The 18,144-nt window shown below is 45.5% G+C and overlaps 1 protein-coding gene across 10 annotated transcripts in view; it reads left to right on the top strand.

Moving 5' to 3' along the window:
* Window positions 1-16,766, top strand: part of GSG1 (germ cell associated 1) — a 19,320-nt gene extending 2,554 nt beyond the window's left edge. Inside the window, exons 1-7 of one of the 10 annotated variants that reach the window (XM_021706711.1) lie at window positions 4,773-4,920; window positions 10,208-10,526; window positions 11,811-11,879; window positions 12,207-12,254; window positions 13,337-13,489; window positions 14,123-14,234; window positions 16,349-16,766. In XM_021706711.1, the coding sequence (XP_021562386.1) occupies window positions 4,912-4,920; window positions 10,208-10,526; window positions 11,811-11,879; window positions 12,207-12,254; window positions 13,337-13,489; window positions 14,123-14,234; window positions 16,349-16,688 (1,050 nt within the window). In that variant the 5' untranslated portion in view covers window positions 4,773-4,911 and the 3' untranslated portion in view covers window positions 16,689-16,766. Of the gene's footprint in view, window positions 1-4,711; window positions 4,921-10,198; window positions 10,527-11,810; window positions 11,880-12,206; window positions 12,378-13,336; window positions 13,490-14,122; window positions 14,235-16,348 lie in introns of those variants that run through there. The other 9 variants (XM_021706712.1, XM_021706708.1, XM_021706713.1 and 6 more) reach the window with 9 other exon arrangements.
* Window positions 16,767-18,144: the final 1,378 nt, after the last annotated feature.

Below are 18,144 nucleotides of genomic sequence, written 5' to 3'. Positions count from 1 at the left end.
CCCCACAGGATGTGCAGATGTGGCTGCGCCTCTGATTCACTCCAGCTGCTTGGGGCCTGGAAGAAAGGCAGCTTCCTCTCCTGGAAATGACTGCATTCGCTCAAGCCCTCAAACAATTCCATTAGAAAGCGGAAAGGGAAAGGCGCGAGAGAGGCCGCGAATGCTTTCGCGTGGTCCTTCCCGCTGAAGTAAGGGGAAGGGTTCCCAGAATTCGGGACCCCCGTTTAAGGAAGATCTGGAGTCCTTTTCCGTGTGCCTCAGTCCTTGAGGCTTCCTGGACCCTTGCCTTGTTACGGCTGAGAATACCCCGAAGCTAGGAAATCCCGGAACTGAGTGTCCTGGTGGTGTTGTGAACATTTTGGACACTCAGCATGGGCATTTTGGTGGCATTGCTCTTCCCTTCCGGGCTGGGAGGCAAATGTCCAAATGTTCTGGGAGAAGACTTTCCTTACCTTCATCACTGAAGGAGTCGAATGTCAGACACTGAAGTAAAAATTGTAACTGGAGCAGCAAAATCTCAGACGTTTCCAAAGACATCATCCAAAAGGGCAGTAATCAGTGGGAATCACCCAGCTTAGAAAAGGACATAACATTTCCAATCTGTCACTTGCTTTTAAGCAATCTGTTTGTCCCCTGATCTCTGTGAATTAAAGATAATGCTCTTTCATGAGATCATTACTGTTTTCTGAGCTTTGCTCATCGAAAAGCAGGAATGTTTCCACAGGTGGGAGGAAATGGATTGGCAGAGAATCTGTCTGATGAAACTGAGTAACTCTGGGTGCATCTGTGTAAAAGGCTTGGAGTGTGTTTGTGGAGCATGGACCCCTTTGTAGCTTCTCATTGCTCTTATGTGAATCAGGAAGAAGCCTGTCTCTCCTTTAGCAACAGTTTGGACACATGACTTTATTCACATCTTCATGCTTGGGCTTCTTACTCGTATCTGTGAGCCTTGTTTGCATTTCAAACTTCACTCATTCACTCATTTATAGGCGTTAATATACTGCTAGGCTCAGAGGATCCAGGAATAAAATAACTGCTACTAAGAGTCTTAAAGTCAAATGAGCATAACAGACAAGCCATATGAGTTACACGAGAGAGGCACATGCTAGAACAGGTGGGAGCAGAGAAGAGAGGCCTGTGAATCAGATCTGTGATGGCGGAAGCATCTCCACTCCACTCCAGGCCTTTGCCTACTGAGTAACAGAAAGGAGTTAGTTAATGGGGCGTAGGTCAGAAATCTGACTCCTGGGAGAAGGACGGAATTGCAGCTGCCAGGGAGGGCAAATGAACCTTCCTTGGAAGAAAGTGCCAGTGTGAATGACATGGAAAAAAAAAACCCACTGGGTCCCTGAGCCTGCTCTGGCCCAGCGTTACTACAGATCGTTGTAATTACCTCAATCTATAGGGTATTCACAAAACAATAAATCGAATTCCCATTTACAGAGTATGTGTGAGTATCCTAAGACCACTGTTGTTCTTCCTGCATACCTGGTAAATGTGTTTTTGTAAAGGACAGGGAACAGTAACCAAGGTCCTTAGCAAATAGAGGGTAGTCCCCACTCTTGACACTGTGATGTCATAAATGAAGAAATATATATATATATATGATAGCTGTGAAGGTCATCCTGAAATGGTAGCAGTCCAGCATATCAAAGCTAAATACTGTTTTGAGTTGTGGAATCTCCATATCTGTGCTATGTCATGATCTTCTGAGCCTCACCTAATTATATTTACTTGTATATTGCATTGACCAGTAATTACTTTTTCTGTTCGAAGAGAGGAAAGGGAAGAAAAAAATATTAACATGCCCAAATTACAATGAAAGGAAGTGAGTGGGTTGCTGGGCTCTGATTTTCGTGGCCAGGCAGAGAGACTCCTGTTTTGTCAAAAAGAGGAAATTAGACATCATGGTTTAGAATCCTCGGGGAAGGAGAGCTGAAGTGTACCAGTCACATCCAGCAGCCAGTCAGCCCAGCACACACACAAAATTCTCAACCTCCTAAGGGGTATACCCAGGTTTTGCGGCGGCCTAAAATAATACAATTTTGGAGGCTCACTTTAAGAAAAATAATACCCAATTACAAGTGCTAATTAGGTATCAGGGTCTTGGAAGGGGCCAAGTGAGTTGGGGACCACAAAGCTGAAGTTTCATTCGCTTCACTCTAAACCCACCTCTCAGGCCTCCTCATGTAACACACTTCAGACTCTGCCACTCCTGTCCCCTTTTCCCCAGAGAAGGCGAACTTCAGGCTATTAAGGCATAGGGGGTGCAGTTTATGAGCAGAGGCAATAAAAACCGAAGACATAAGGCCGTGCCAAACGGTGACTCAAGCGGGATATGAGAAGTGTCTGCAAGTATTTGAAGGGTGGAAGCCGAGAGAAGGGAAAAGAATTGTTCACTGTTCTGGGTGGAAAGAGAATGAGGATACAATTAAGTAAAGAAAAATGTGCACAAAACTCATCAGGAAACATTGGCTAACTGTATTTTCTGATACTGTGGAGTTGTATTTCCCATGGGAAGTATTTGAGGATCTATTGAGTCACTGAAAAATTGGAACTGGCCGCAAGAAAAAAAAAGTGCTACAGGAAACAATCGTACAAGACGAACTCCAGGGAGCAGCTGGATGCCCCCAAAGTTCATTCTGAGCCCTAAATTCCATAAGGCTGACACATGGCATTCTGTAGATTAGCATGCGGGGAGGAGGTCCAAGGACAGAAAAAGAGAACAATCCTGCAGGGAGGAGCAGCCACCTCCCTGCCTGGTGTGGGAAGCACGTGATGGAAGAGGAAACTATGAGGAGATAGCGCCACCCAGCGTTGCGATGAAACTACATAGTCAGTAAACAGTGATCACAAAATTCCCGCTCCCTTCGCCCAAAGGAGAGCCAATTCTGTCACAATGAAGGCAGGGTCATTGGGCCATATGGAAAATGTGCCCAGAGATAGCACGTGTTCATCAAATTTGCTTGTTCACGTCAGTCTGAGGAGAGTAGAGGATGAATGTGGAGACAAAAGCAGTATCCAAAGAGACTCATTTGGCTGGGACATGGACTCATTCACAGCCTCTGAAGTTAAGGGGAACCTGCCTTTGCTTCCCTAAACTAACTGCACAAATAGAGGGGGAAAACATGACTTCGTGGCAAATCTGGAAGAAGTAGAGGAAGGGCAGGGCAGGATACAGAGGGTTTCCTGAAGCAAGCCCCCAAATGAGTCAAACAGGTGTCATTTTACACAAATTCCCTGGGTATACACTAAGAGCTTTCTCAGGTTACTCATTCTGGGCCTCACCCCAGAACTACTATGGAATCTCAGGGTGAGGGCCAGGAATGTGCCCGTGTTCCAGACTTCCAGAGATTGTTCTGATGCTTGGTCAGAATGGAGAACTACTGCTCTAGAATGAAGGCGAGGCCTTTGAGGAAGTTACAGTCAAGACAAAAATACTGTAATGATCATGGAATACGGAAAGTGTCACAAGAGAGGTACAGCGTGACAAGGACAGAGAGGAAGGAATGATCTTAGGAAGAAAGGAAACAGTTTCAAAGAATGAACAACTTTTGATACGAATCTTGATGCGCAGCAGGTGGTTTACCAGGTAAAAAGAGATTGAAGGCATTCCAGGCAGAAAGAAGAGCATCAGAGAAGGCACAGAGGATGAAAGTCCATGGGATGTTTGGACGATCACAAGCAGTGGCAGAATGTCTCCCAACCTTGTCATCTTAATTCATGAGTACAATTTTGAGGACAGAAAGAACAATTTGGACTTCTGGGTAACCGGCAGCAAGAACAAACACAATTAACCCCTTATTGATTTGTCAGATGCCTTTTGTTAAGTTTTAGAAACTCTTTTTTGGAAAATTATTTTCATTCCTTTGCCTGAAGGTTGGGATAGATACAGTAAGTAGCCATAGCATTACTGACCCTGGAATATCTTTATCTCCAATCCTGTTCCAACTGCGTCTTCACTCCCTCCCCACCCAACTCTGTCTCATGCACTTTCCCTTTATGTTCCGTGGGGTGGAGGAAGGTACTTAAGAATCCTCACTAAGCTGGGCTCGGTGGCTCAGCCTGTAATCCTCCGCCTTTGGGAAGCTGAGGTGAGTGGATTGCCTGAGCCCGCGGATTCGAAACCCACCTGGGCAGCAAGACCTCATCTCTACAATAAATCAAGAAAAATAACCGGGCGTGGTAGCGTGTGCCTGTAGTTCCAGCTACTTGGAAGGCTAAGGTGGAAGGATCGCAGGAGCCCAGCAGGTCGAGGCTGCGGTGGCCGGAGGTGGCCACTGCACTCCAGTTTGGGCGACAGTGAGACTCCAACTCAAAAAAAAAAGAATCCTCACCTTTTAATTGCTAACTAAAAAGTGGAAACCACCATGAAACAAAGAAGCTATTTGTTGTTCATGGATCGTGAGGTTCTGACATTGCAGAAAACAGAGCTTCTTCAAAGGGATGGAAACCCCTACTCAAGGGAATGGGAAATTTTGTAGTGATGGCGACCCAGCAGTATCTCCTGTTTGCCACAAAATCAAGCCCAATCCATGCACACCAGTTACCTAGGGAATGGCAGGCAGATGGAAGCTAAACCATCATTTACTTTTTAAAGAAACTTCCCTTTGCAAATGCAGGGACTTGCTTATTTGTGCTTAATCCCAGATCCCCATTGGCAAGCTCCCTGGTGTAATCTCCCAAACAGCTGGGCCGTGATTGCCTTGTCAATTATTAAATGCCCATGTTCCTTGTAAGGCAGCATTTAATCATGAAGCACTCCAAAGAATATGAGATAGAAGGGGAGGGGTAGGAAGGAGAGGGAGGAGGGTGAGCAGGCAGTTTTTATTCTTGCAACATTAAACCAAAGGGACTTGGAGTGCAGATGGCATCCTTCCGTCCTTCCAGACAAGCTGCAAGACGCTGACCATGGCCAAGGTAACCAGCTTCCCCCTTACTGCTCAGGAGATGCAGTCCACAGATGTTTTGCACCTGGTTCTTTTGAGTGGTGTGCCTGTCTCATCAGTTTGTTGTCCTTACTAGCCTATGCTAATTCCAAGTTTTTCTGTTAATTTATGTTGATGGAAGGGTTATGGCTATTTTGGTCCCTATACACTTCCTAATGATCTCAGCCCCTGAGTGTAAGAGAGGCCACTCTGTCCCTTTTCTAGAGAGTGGAGAGTCACTTTGGCTTGGGAACGATAGTCAGTATATGCAATGATAGAGATTTTCTTATGGCCGTTATTTCTTCGGGATCACTTTATGGAAACCATTGCAAAATTTGATTTGGTCTCTAATTCAAGAGGTATCTGGATCCTAGTGAGAAAAGGCATGCTTTGGGAAAGGAGTAAATTATGTGTTGAAGGGCATGGCACTAGAGTTGAAGTTAACTGAAGATAATTCTTGAAATAGTTCTTGAGCGAAATTATCATTCACTATCAAGAAGATGATTCTTGAATGGGACTCCTTGTGTCTGTCCTGGGTTAGACACTCCTGGAAGGAGCCTCTTTGAGCTCAGTCCAAGCTCTTATTTTTTTTTTTATCCTTTGTTTCTCAAATCGCCTCTTCCTTAAGCAGGTTGCCATCTTGGTGCCACAAGGTGGGTATACCTTAGGTGGGGTTCGTTATTCTGAATGACCTGGAGAATAACTTACAAATATATGTAACTTGAAATGGATTTAGTGTGAAGTTAAAATCTGATGTGATATGACAGTAGACAAACTTTCCAAACCAAATAAGATGAAAAATAATTGTTGAAAGCAAGCATTGAGGTCACAAAATTTAGACTTGTATAAATCTTTAGTTCATTCTTTATACAGAATGATTAGTGGAGATGTTTCCCTAGAAGTCCATTTCCTATCCAAGCAATGTAAGAATAATTAGGATAACTCACAGTTACAGAACAATGACTAAAACCAATAGGATTTTCATAACTAAAAGCAACTGGGCAAGCTATGACTTCAGTATCTGGCACTATAGGATTTTTCCTCCTTCCAGATGTCCTTAGCCAAGGTCACCCAGAATCGTGCAAGGACTGACACTTCTGGGTAGAGTTAATTTGTTGAATGCTTTAAAAAAGAAAAATCATATTAACAGATTGCTTTCCAGAAGCTGGTTTTATCATATGTTTTGGATATTGGTTTTTATATACATATGAACTTTACGAATCTCTTATCACCATAAATAATAGGCATTTTGTCTGTGGCATGCACTGTCTCAGTGCCTGGAAATTCTGAAGAACAAACCATTACATTTCCAAGATAAAGTTCGCTGTTAAATGTAGAAACTGTTGAGCTAGGGGTGATAAGAGAGGAAAATTTATGGGTCTGTCTATTTAGCTGTGGTTTTATTTATGGCTCTTAAGCTAAGCAGATTTAGGTCTGATTAATTCTGATATGAGGGATCCCCTGGAAAGCTCAAGAAGGCTTACTTTAAGAAGCGTCTGTCAGCAACGAAGCACAGGCTTCTTTCCTGTTCAGTGTGTATTAATATAACAGTATAAAACGCTCTGTAACATAAAGTGCAAGCACTGTCAAATTTATTTTTCTAAATCAAATTAAATCTGATTCTAAGCCACCACTCAACAAAGTTGACAAGTCTAATAATATTGGTCATATTTTATTTTTATTTTTTCGAGACAGGGCCTTGCTCTGCTGCCAAGGCTGGAGTGCAGTAGTATAATCATAGCTTACTTAGGTTCAAACTCCTGGGTTCCAGCAATCCTCCTGCCTCAGCCTCCCTACTCAGGGAGCTCCTATTCAGCTGGGACTACAGGAAAGTGCCACCATACTAGGTTAGTTTTTTTTTTTTAATTTTTGTTGAGACAGGGTCTCTCTATGTTATTCAGGCTGGTCTCAAACTCCTGGCCTCAAGTGATCCGCCTCCCAAAGTGCTACTTCGTGAACCACCATACCCAGCCATAATATTGGTCTTGTTTTAGGTTGCCTTCCTCTTCTCTTAGGCTGAAAATGACTATTGACTGTTCCCAAAACAAAGAAATGATAAATGTTTGAGATGATGGATATGCTAATTACCCTAATCTGGTCACTATATATATGTATCAAAACATTACTATGTACCCCCAAGACTCTGTATAATTATTGTCAATTTAAATTTTTTTTATTTAAAACAATTTATTTTTAAAGACAATGACAAGGAGAGCAGGGGCTCCAGCCGGAGCCGCAAGGGCCTCGGTTCTTCCTGCTGTCGCCCATTGTGACCCACTGTGAGACACCCCTGCTCCTGCCTCATGCTGAGATGCCCTCCAGTTCTTCTCCACTGACCAAGGACTTGGCTGCAGGCACCATGGCCATGACACTTGGTGTCCAGCCTCCACGGGCACGACGCAGCCTCCTCACATTTTAGATTCTGTTGTCTTGGTGGAAGTAGATGGAAGCTGGGCCTGATCACTGCCCCTCCTGGAACCATAAGCCCTATCTCCTCTCTAGGGGTTTCAGCAGCCCCACATCTCAGTAGGTTCACTGCCTTCTCATTCTCAAGGCCCCAAAGGTTCCATCTGCTCCCCTGGGGGGGGGGGGTTCCTGTTTAACATTCATTGATAGGACCTATCCTCCTTGACTCCATTCAGAGGAATCGATAATGCAGAGGACACCAACAACTCACTCTGTTCTAGTAACAAATGCCTCGGCAAGCCAGTGCTGCTACCTTGAAGACAAAGCCAAAACCAATTACCACAGAGAGAGCTGGAATGCTCCCAATTCTTTCTCTAACCCTTTTAGAAAATCACCTCCGTGGCTTAACCACATTCTGACTGAGGTTATTGCTATCCGATGCTTACTCAGACCATCCTCCACTTAATAAGCAGTTTAGTATTGAGTGTCTGATATGCAAAACACTGTGCTAGACGCTGTGGGAAAGACAAAAATGACAGAGACATGCTTGCTCCCTAATGACAGTTTGAAGTCTTGGAGGGGAGATAAGACATGACCACAAATAAATATGAAAAAAGTACCATCGGGAAGGTAAACACCAAGAGGCCTTGAAGTCCTGCCAAGCTCACTTCCCATGGTGCCAGTTAGGGGACTTTCCTGAAGCAGCTGGGACTTGGGATGAACCTCAAAGGCAGGATTTCAGGAGACAGAGACTTCCCAGCAGAAGTATTTGCAGATGAACCCTTATCATCTCTTGATCAATCCATCAGTCCAAGGGCACCAGTCCATCACTGCTGCTCAGAACACACGGGTTCGTTATGGCATCTTCCACAAAGGTGCATGTATACACCACCCTAGGGTTTGCCAGCTAGAGGCCTTGTAGGTACCATTCTCTCCTTTGGAGGCAAAAATGGAAGATTTCCATATGTTCACATCCAATTCATTCTGACCTCTGCAACCCTTATTATCATTTGTCCCATCCGGTGGGTCACCTTTATGTATTGCTGTATATCATGCTCAGAATCTAGCCCCTGTCATTATTCAACCTATGCAAATCTTCACTTCTTTTCTATAGGAACTGCGCAAAGCCTAGTTTATAAACAAGTATCATTGCTATGGCATGTAGGAGCCAAGGAAAACCTCCCTTTTACTCTCTGAAGGTTCACTGAAAATGACTGATAAGAGGAAGATTTGGCCGGGCATGGTGGCTCAGCCTGTAATCCCAGCACTTTGGGAGGCCGAGGTGAGAGGATTGCCTGAGCCCAGGGGTTCAAGACCAGTCTGGGCAACTTGGTGAGACCTCATCTCTATAATAACTCACAAAAACTAGCTGGGTGTGGTGGTGTGCGTCTATAGTTCCAGCTACTCGGAAGGCTGAGGCAGAAGGATCACCTAAGCCCAGCAGCTTGAGGCTGTGGTAGCCACGAGTGTGCCACTGCACTCCAGCCTGGGCAACAAGAGTGAGACTCCAACTCAAAAAAAAAAAAAAAAGAGAGAGAGAGAGATTAATAGGAAGAAAAGTATACAGATTTATTTGAAAATCACTAATAAGCAGCAAATTAATAAGAGAAAAGGCTCACAGACTTATTTGATCATAGTTTTACATGACATGGGAGCCTTCAGAATGATGACCCAAAGATACAGGGAAAGTTATCTATTTTTATGCTTAGATTCAACAAATTATGGACAGCTGTGCAGAAATGTGATTGAACAAAAAGTGTATGATCTAATGCAGGCATGTCCAACCCATGGCCCGTGGGCTGCATGCCACCCGGGACAGCGAGTAATGCGGCCCCACAAACCCTTTTAACATTATGTGCTTCTGAGCATTTATTTTCTTCATGATCCTATGGGTAGTTCCATTTTTTTAAGTTCACAATTACGCCTTATTCATGACATCGCTTTTTGGCTGCACATATATTTGTGAGCAGCTGTTTTCAATTATGAAGCACACGAAGAGCAAAATTTCAACAAACATTTTTGACAAGCACCTTGAAAATTGCTAAGAATTACAACCACTTCCATCAAGCCAGACACTGATAGATTAGTTTTACTAAAAACAAGGTCAAATGTCCCACTCGTTTTATATTGTTCTCCTTTTTCTAAACTTTATAATAAAAATATTTTAAGTCTCATTATGTGTATACACTGACTATATTATATAATTTATGTGAGCCCCAAGATAATTCCTCTTTACTCGATGTGGCCCAGGGAAGCCAAAAGTTTGGACTCTTCTGATCTAATGCTAACAGACTGAGTAGGGGAACCCAGCAAGGCCTTTCTCTAGATTCCTTTTGGCCTCTCTGAGCAGCCTTCCTTCCTTCTGGGTATGAGGCAGGACCCTGTCTGGAATGGGGGTCTTATGACCTGCAATCAGACAAGGTAAGTCAGACAATTTCTTTATGGCTAGTTTCTACACAGAAAGGCAGGGGAAATGTTAGAGTCATATTTTTAGGTTTTGTGGCTGGCTTTGGTGAACAGGGGTTCTGGTTTCTACAACCCATCTGGGGGAAGAGGGGTTCCAGTTTCCGTAGCTAGCCTCAGGAGAATGAAGGGCTAGAGAAAGGAGGGAAGGAGAAGGGTGAAGAGAGTTGCTTCTGAGGGCTCCATCTGAGGGTATCGTTTTCTGAGACCCTACGGGTGCTCACTCCAGGTCACTCCTGAAGTTCCACATGGCCCCTGGAGAAAACTCTCAGAAGCTGGCTATGCCTATCAGTCTTGGAGCAACGTGGCTTGAGCTGCGGGAGTCAGAGGGAAGTGCGTCCACACCTCCAAAGAGGCTCTGAAGTCAGGCTCTCCTGCTCCCGCCCCCAACTTGTGTTTGCCTGTTACAGATGGAGCTCTCGAAGGTCTTCTCTGGCCAACGGACATTCCTGTCTGTCATCCTCACCATGCTATCACTCAGCCTCTCCACAACATCCCTGCTCAGCAACTACTGGTTTGTGGGCACACAGAAGGTGCCCAAGCCCCTGTGCGGGAAAGGTCTGGCAACCAAGTGCTTTAACATGCCACTGCCCTTGGATGGGGACATCACCAATGCAACAACCCAGGAGGTGGTGCAATACAGCTGGGAGACTGGGGATGACCGCTTCTCCTTCCTTAACTTCCGGAGTGGCATGTGGCTATCCTGTGAGGAAACTGTGGAAGAACCAGGTAGCTTCTTCACCCCCTCTGCCTGATTTTGGGGGGTGGGGGGAAGGGAAGTGGGGGTGGGGGACAGGGGATCTTATGCAGGCAGGAAACAGTTGGGACCACTTAGGGTGAAGGAGGCAGCCCTGGGAGGTGTAGCACCCCCTCACACACACCCCAGGGGGCCACACCTCCCTCCCCAGCATGACCTCCGCATTGTGTCCTTTCTCCATAGGCATCCCTTTAATTAAGGTCAAAAGTCTTTCTAGCTTTTCACCTTCTCCCTCTGCAATGGACTTGTTGGTTCAAAATAGCATGTTTAAAATAGCACTAACCAGCCGGGCTCGATGGCACAGCCTGTAATCCCAGCGCTTTGGGAGGGTGAGGTGAGTGGACTGCCTGAGCCCGCGAGTTCGAGACCCGCCCGGGCAACTTGGCAATACCTCATCTCTACAATAAATCAAAAATCAGCCAGGCGTGGTAGAGCGCACCTGTAGTTCCAGCTCCTTGGAAGGCTGAGGCGGAAGGATCGCCGGAGCCCAGCAGGTCGAGGCTGCGGTGGCCGGGAGCGGCCACTGCACGCCAGTCTGAGCGACAGTGAGACTCCAACTCAAAAATAAAAAATAAAAACAATAAAAACAATAAAAAATAAAAATAAAATAAAATAGCACTAACCTTCAAAGTTTCATTTGGACCCTCCATTCAGTGAGCTGCAATTGCTGTTTAGAAACAAATCAAGGAGAGAGGAATATTGTAGAAAATGCCCTAGCTCTGCTCAACTGTGACCTTGTATGAATAACTTCATTTCTAGAGGTTTTGGTTTTCTCATTTGTGAGATGAAAGGATGAGAGTATGTCATCTTTACTGTCCCTTCTGTCCCTTTCTCGGCCCCAAAGTGTTTCTCTAATTCTAAATATTGTTAGCATTTAAGAGCGGGGGAACAGAAGTCAGCGAGGGTAACTAGGTCATGAAAGGGCACTCTGGAAGGACTGAAGACAGGACCTCCCAGGTCTCCTGCCACTCAGTGCATTCTAGCAAAACACACACAGTGCCACCGCATGCTGGTCACCGGGTGTTCCTCAGGTTAGGAGGAATGAGTGAGGACACCGCCTCCTCCCTACTCAGGGCATTGAAAGGTCACCTTGTGGCTGGGGACAGGCCCCCTGGGAGTGGAGTTTCTCTAATGCCTAGAATTGTGTACAATTCAAAATCTGCCACTGCTCCCAATCTGGGCTAAAGGAAAGGGGAAATCAAACGGAATAAAAATGTGTGTGTATTTACACTTTTATTTATTATTGTGCCACTTAGCACTGCTCCATCCCCTGCCCCGGAAACAATTTAGAGCCCTTCGGTCCCGTGGTACAGCGGCAGCAAAAGGTATTATATTAGTTAACGCTAAGATCACTAACCCTTCCAGATTCGGGAAATGGGAAGATTCACCTGTGTAGGCTCTCTCAGGGAGGCATATTCTTCATTATCAGAAACCAGACAGAAAAATTAATGTGGGCTGACCCTCGCCTGGGTCATTCACCACCTGTCGGTTCTCTCCAGCTTCCTAAAAGCGACACTTACTGACACCTCCTGCTTTAGGCGGGCGGGCACTGTGTCAGCAAACGGAGGAGCAGCGCTGGGTGGGGTGGGGAAGGCTTTCGTCCCTGCCGTCCCAGAAGGCGCCTGCAGGACACTGTACCTTGTGTGTTTCAGGGGAGAAATGCCGAAGCTTCCTTGAACTCACACCACCAGCCGAGAGAGGTGAGAAAGGACTACTGGAATTTGCCACGTTGCAAGGCCTGCGTCACCCCACTCTCCGATTTGGAGGGAAGCGGTTAATGGAGAAGGCTTTCCTCTCCCACCCTCCCTTGGGGCTCCTGGCAAGTATGTGTCTGATAAGGAATTCACAGTCGTTACCCTCCAGCCGGGACTCTCTGGATCTAAACCGCACTGAGATCTCCTGATTTCTCTTCTGAGCCCCTTAGGTTGATACAAACTCCTCCTAGAGCTGATTTTTCATTCATATGCAGGAATGCAAAAAAGGAACAGCGAGGATAAATAAGGTTCACAAATAGAAAACCACCAACAGCAAGTAACCATGGTGAAAAGCTTAGGTTTTTCCTCCAATTTTCTTCTCTTTTTTTTTGGTGTAAAATCCAGGGAAAGTAAAGGAGAGAGGGAGGGGGAAGGGAAGGAAGGGGAAAAGAAACAAAATAATCCCAAAATTAAATCAGGAAAAAGACAAAAATGATAAGTAGCAAAGTTCCATCCCTGCGGGGTTTATATTAGATGATTTCTTGTCAAATATCCCTATCGGTATTTACAGTCAAGCAAGTTTACCTAACATATATTGGGTTCAGAGTGGGAGCTTCTGGTGACGTAAAGAACAGGAAATGACGTAAAGTTCCTAACTGCTTTCAGCTTTGCCTCATTTTAACCTTCTTGGATGCTGCTAGGCTTTGTTTGTTTGTTTGTTTGTTTGTTTTTTGAGTCGGGGTCTCACTCTGTCACCTAGGCTGGAGTGCAGTGGCATGATCATGGCTCACTGCAGCCTCAATCTCCTGGTTTAGGCGATCCTTCCACCTCTGCCTCCCGAGTAGCTGGGATTATGGACATGTGCCAACATGCCCGACTAATTTTTTTGATTTTTTGTAGAGACGAAGTTTTACTATGTTGCCTGGGCTGGTTTCAAATTCCTGGGCTCAAGCAATCCTCCCGCCTAGGCCTCCCAAAGTGCTGGGATTACAGGCGTGGGCTTTTAACTTCAAGCTTCCTAAATTCACCGCTAGTTCAGTTATGCAGCTGTCAGGCTGAGTGTTCCTTCTTCCTGTGGTTTCTGACAGAAGTCCTATGGTTATCACTTGGAGCCCAGATCGCCTACATTGGACTTCAATTCATCAGCTTCCTCCTGCTGCTAACGGACTTGCTGCTCACTGGGAACCCTGGCTGTGGGCTCAAACTGAGCGCCTTTGCCGCTGTTTCCTCTGTGCTGTCTGGTGAGTGACTCCGAGGGTGAGGAGGGTGGTTGGCCTTAGCCACCTTGGAAGCACTTGGGGTGGAGGGAGTGCTTGAGTCTGTCTCATGTGGGGGAAGAAGAGCCCAAAGGCAGCATACAGGAGGCAGGAATACATTGCAAGCATCTTTAACTTTAAAAGGAAATAACATGTTAAATTGTCTGTTGGACCATTATGTATTTTACAGAATGATTTACCTCCAGGTCCCTTTATTTGGACGCTTTCTCAATATGTAAAACCCCTTGTTTGGTGTACTTTTCAGTTGTGACACACACACATCTTACGTTGGATAGAGTGAGAGACGCATATGTAAGATGAAGAAAGATGCCAACACTGGGGGTGGGAGGGGAGAAGTAAAGAGGGTGGTGGCGGCTCTGGGTACAGCATTGACTCACAAGCTTTTTCTATAGCTCTCAGCCTATAGTCTGGGGTCACCTGGAGAAGCCCTCGCTGCAGACTAGTGCCTTCCAGAAAAACGTGGCGACATAGGGGTAGTGGAACACCCCAGTACTGTCTGTGCCTGAGCAACATGAGGAAGTTGCTTCAACTTCGTATTCCCAGTAGGTGGCATGACAGCCTTTCTCTAAGGGCTCTGCCCTCCTGTTCCCTCCATAGGTCTCCTGGGGATGGTGGCCCATATGATGTATTCACAAGTCTTCCAGGCAACTAGCAACTTGGGCCCAGAAGACTGGCGGCCACATGTTTGGAACTACGGCTGGGCCTTCTAGTAAGTGCTTGCCAGCTCCTGAACCTTTTAGCCCTCTGCCCAGCCAACCTGCATTAGAGTTTCTGTCCTCCGTGAGAGATGTCCTCCTGCTTTTTCCTCACACTTCATCCCAGAATGTCAGCTAAACGTAGGGCTGGGTCCTCAGGACACATATGCTCTGTCCCTGCCTTCTGAGAAGGTACAGGGAGGATTCCTCTGGCTTGTTTGGGGAGGATGTTGTCACGTACAGTTGTTTCTGCTCATCAGCTGTATGAGAGCATCTGCTCTTCATCTGGTATGTACGCTTTCACCCTTGGGAAACAAGACTGATTTTGTACGGCTTAAGAAATGATGCTCTCTACGTGTCATGATTCAACGCATTGTAGGACAGAGAAACAGAGAATTAGCTGTGAAAGTTGGATTGAATTCCATTCCCTGTAAATGGTTCGCTCTTCTGTAACAGAATAGAATGACTTCTTCCTTCTACCTCCATTCTTATTCTACCAAACTGTGTCAGAAATAAAACTTCCTTACCACCGTTATTCTCTGACCTTTAAAGAACTAAGGGATCAGCATTTTAGATTTCTCTTAAAAAAGAGAGACACAGCAACCATGACAACGCAAACACATTCAAGTTAAACACTCCCTTTACAAGCTCCTTCCTTCCTCTTCCGAGGAACATGCTTTATTGGCAAGAAGTTGACAACTTGTACTAACATTAACTGCCTGGGATAAGTGCTAAGTACTTTAAGAGCACTGAAGAGACAGTGTTGGGCTCACGTTTCCATTCTGAGAAGGAAACCTCCACGTGTCTCTTTTGAGGCCCTATCCCCTTGCTTGTGGTTCACTGTGCGCTCTTGATTTGGGAGTCTTGACTCTTATCAGTTACCACATCAGCTCAGTGCATTTCTCAGGCCCACTTTTTATCTGTCTGCAGGCCCTTCTTGGCATTACAAGCACGGAGCCCAGAATAGGCAACTCCCAGCAGAGGCTTCTCTGAGTTTGTCAGAGGCAGATAGGAACATACAGTGCCAGCATGTGGCCTGGCTTTAGCCATCACTTGGCCTCATGAAATCCCTCCCTAGCCTCACAAAACTTCCTGTTTCCTGAGCTTCCCACAATCATGGGGAGATTTAGCGGTTTGACTTTCCATGACTTTAGGAATGTGTTTGATATAGTTCCCTAGTGTCTTTTTTTTCTCCTTTCTTGAATCCATCCAGCTTCTCTTAATCTCTAGCTTCTCTCTCACCCATTATGAACTCTCTTAAGCCAAGAACCACATTGTTTTTATAAGATGCATTCCACTAGTGCAACCTATAATAGCTCCAGATTTGTTGTAAATGTTTTCCTGAATGACTCTCAAAGGCTCAACTTTGTGGACCCTAAGACTGCTAAATTCAAAACAAGGGGAATGATTCCTCCCAGCATCCCAGTGGGGGAAAATCTTTGGCAGGGTGTGTGTGTTGGGATGGGACAGGCAGGAGGAGGTAGTGCATTAAGCTGTCTCTACTGTATACAGGCCTGTGGAATCTTAGAGATTTCACAAAGATAACTGCAGCTTGGGAAACAGTAGTCCAAATACACACATACAACAGGCCCACCAGGCATACAAGAACATGGCATTGACAACTAATCAATTCAGTGAAATCAAGTTCATTACACTTGTCTGATTTTTTTTTTTTTTTTTTTTTTTTTTGATGAAGAGACAAGGTCTCACTCTTTTGCCCAGGCTGAGGTACAGTGGTGCAATCATGACTCATTGTAGTCTCAAACTCCTGGGCTCAAGTGATCCTCCTGCCTCAGCCTCCCAAGTAGCTGGGACCACAGACATGCACCATCACACCTGGTTAATTTTTATTTTTTGTAGAGAAGGGCCTTTCTATGTTGGGATTATAGATACGAGCCACTACACCTGGTCTACTTGCTTGATGTTAGTACTACATGAGAAGTACTAGAAAACATCATGTCCTGTTGCCCACAGTTCTTTACTTGAAACATGGTAAAAGGCAGCACATTCATGTCCCTAAATCCCTAGGGGGCATTAGGCTGGTCTGCTGTTAGGAAGAGGCCATTGCAATTTTCTTTTAAGAAAGTCAGAGTCGTACTGACCGATTTTTCTGCACATTTGTCCCTAGCATGGCCTGGGTTTCCTTCACCTGCTGCATGGCATCAGCTGTCACCACCTTCAATACGTACACCAAGATGGTACTGGAGTTCAAGAACAAGCACAGTAAGAGCTTCAGAGGAAACCCGAATTGTCTACCACATCACCACCAGTGTTTCCTTCAGCAACTATCGTGTGCAGCCCCCCCAGCAGGTCCTTTGACCGGCTACCAGTACCACAGTCAGCCCGTCCACTCTGTCTCTGAAGGAGTCGACTTCTACTCAGAGCTACGGAACAAGGGATTTCCACAAGGGACCAGCCAGGAGCCGAAAGAAGCGGTTAGGTCATCTGTAGAGGAAGAGCAGTGTTAGGAGTTAAGTGGGTTTTGGAGAGCAGGCTTGAGCCCTACTTTACATGTTTGTTTGTGATCAACATGTGCTTAAGCCAAAGTCTGTCTCTCGAGCATGGATTTTGGAGGCTACCAATAAGGGTATCTTCGAGTCCAAGGGGGTGCTTGGGTGCTCATGCTTATTTCCCCCACAGATCTGTCTGTTCCACCCACACTCCCACGCCTATCTCATGCCTCCAGAATTTTCTTCTCTCCTTTAGTGACTGATCCTATGCCAGGTTCTGAGCTAAACCATGGAGATAAAGAGAGGAGTAAACTACCATTCCTGTCCTTCAGGGTCTGATAAATCTAGTTAGCTGTCTGAAAACTGAAGAAATGGAGGTTAGTAAATTAATGGTAGTTTGACTGTGGCTCTACTATCCATGGTTACACGTGGACTTTTCTGAAAGTAGTGGGCTGGAAGATGGAAGAACCACTAAGTGCTTTGGTATGTAGCACAGACATCCTCCACAATGCTATGACAGTGTCATGCATCCACGTAGGAGATCCCCAACAAAAATGTTATTAAAGATTGTCCTGGGAACCATTAGGAGTATAACAGGAAAAGGTTCCTGCAGCACACAGGGTCAGCTTCACTTCTAGAAACAGGCCGCCAAGTCTAGTAGTTTGGGACTGTCATCTTCCAGCGGAGAATCGTATCAGGGACTTGGCCCATGCACAAGTCTAGGGCACAGGCTCCTCTCTGGATCCCACCTTCCATCCCTTTTGAGAGATTACCTTATTACTCCCCTAAAGAATCCCACCCACTCACCCTTTCTCTTTTCCATAAGAGTAAACAACCATCCTTGATGGCTAAGAAGAATGAGGATGGCACACAAGTATATTCCTGAACATAGGCTTTATTCTATAACAGTTCACATTTTAAATAGTGCTTCCTGACAATATACCAGCTGCTCTTCTTTAATAAGGGCAATAGAGATAGCAGTTCACATTCCTGGGGATTAGTATCACCATACCACACACGGGGGATGGCAACGAAGTTGTCAAGGGTGGAAGGGGATGGTTTTTAAGGGAAGGAAAAAAGAATGGGAGGAGGGGTAGACCCTAGCATTTGCAGACATCATTGCCATTTCTAAGTAGTGGTCATACTGGCTTGGCTGAAGATCTCATGCTGGGATGGGGGGAGAAAAGGGGCACTTCCTATCTTAGGTTTCTGGATGGGTGGCTCCTACAAGATGAAGGAAGTTTAGGGACATGTTTGACCAGAGACCAGCAACCACACTGGCCAGATAAAGTGTCCTCAATCTTCAGCCATCACTGACACCTTTCTGTCCTGGCTGCAAGAGGAAAAAGAAACCCAGGCTTGCAGTGTGCTTAGCAAGAGAGATCACTTATCACAGGAAAAAAAAATCTATGTTAAGTTCATCTGCAAATATTCTGTGAAGAATTCAGGGACATTGTGTTTTCCTAGTTTTCGT

This window comes from Carlito syrichta, unplaced genomic scaffold (genome assembly GCF_000164805.1).
Source record: "Carlito syrichta isolate Samal-C Ts95f unplaced genomic scaffold, Tarsius_syrichta-2.0.1 Scaffold315952, whole genome shotgun sequence".
Lineage (NCBI taxonomy): Eukaryota > Metazoa > Chordata > Mammalia > Primates > Tarsiidae > Carlito > Carlito syrichta.
Note: the sequence above shows the minus strand (reverse complement) of the source record. Positions and strands in the feature narration are given on the sequence as shown.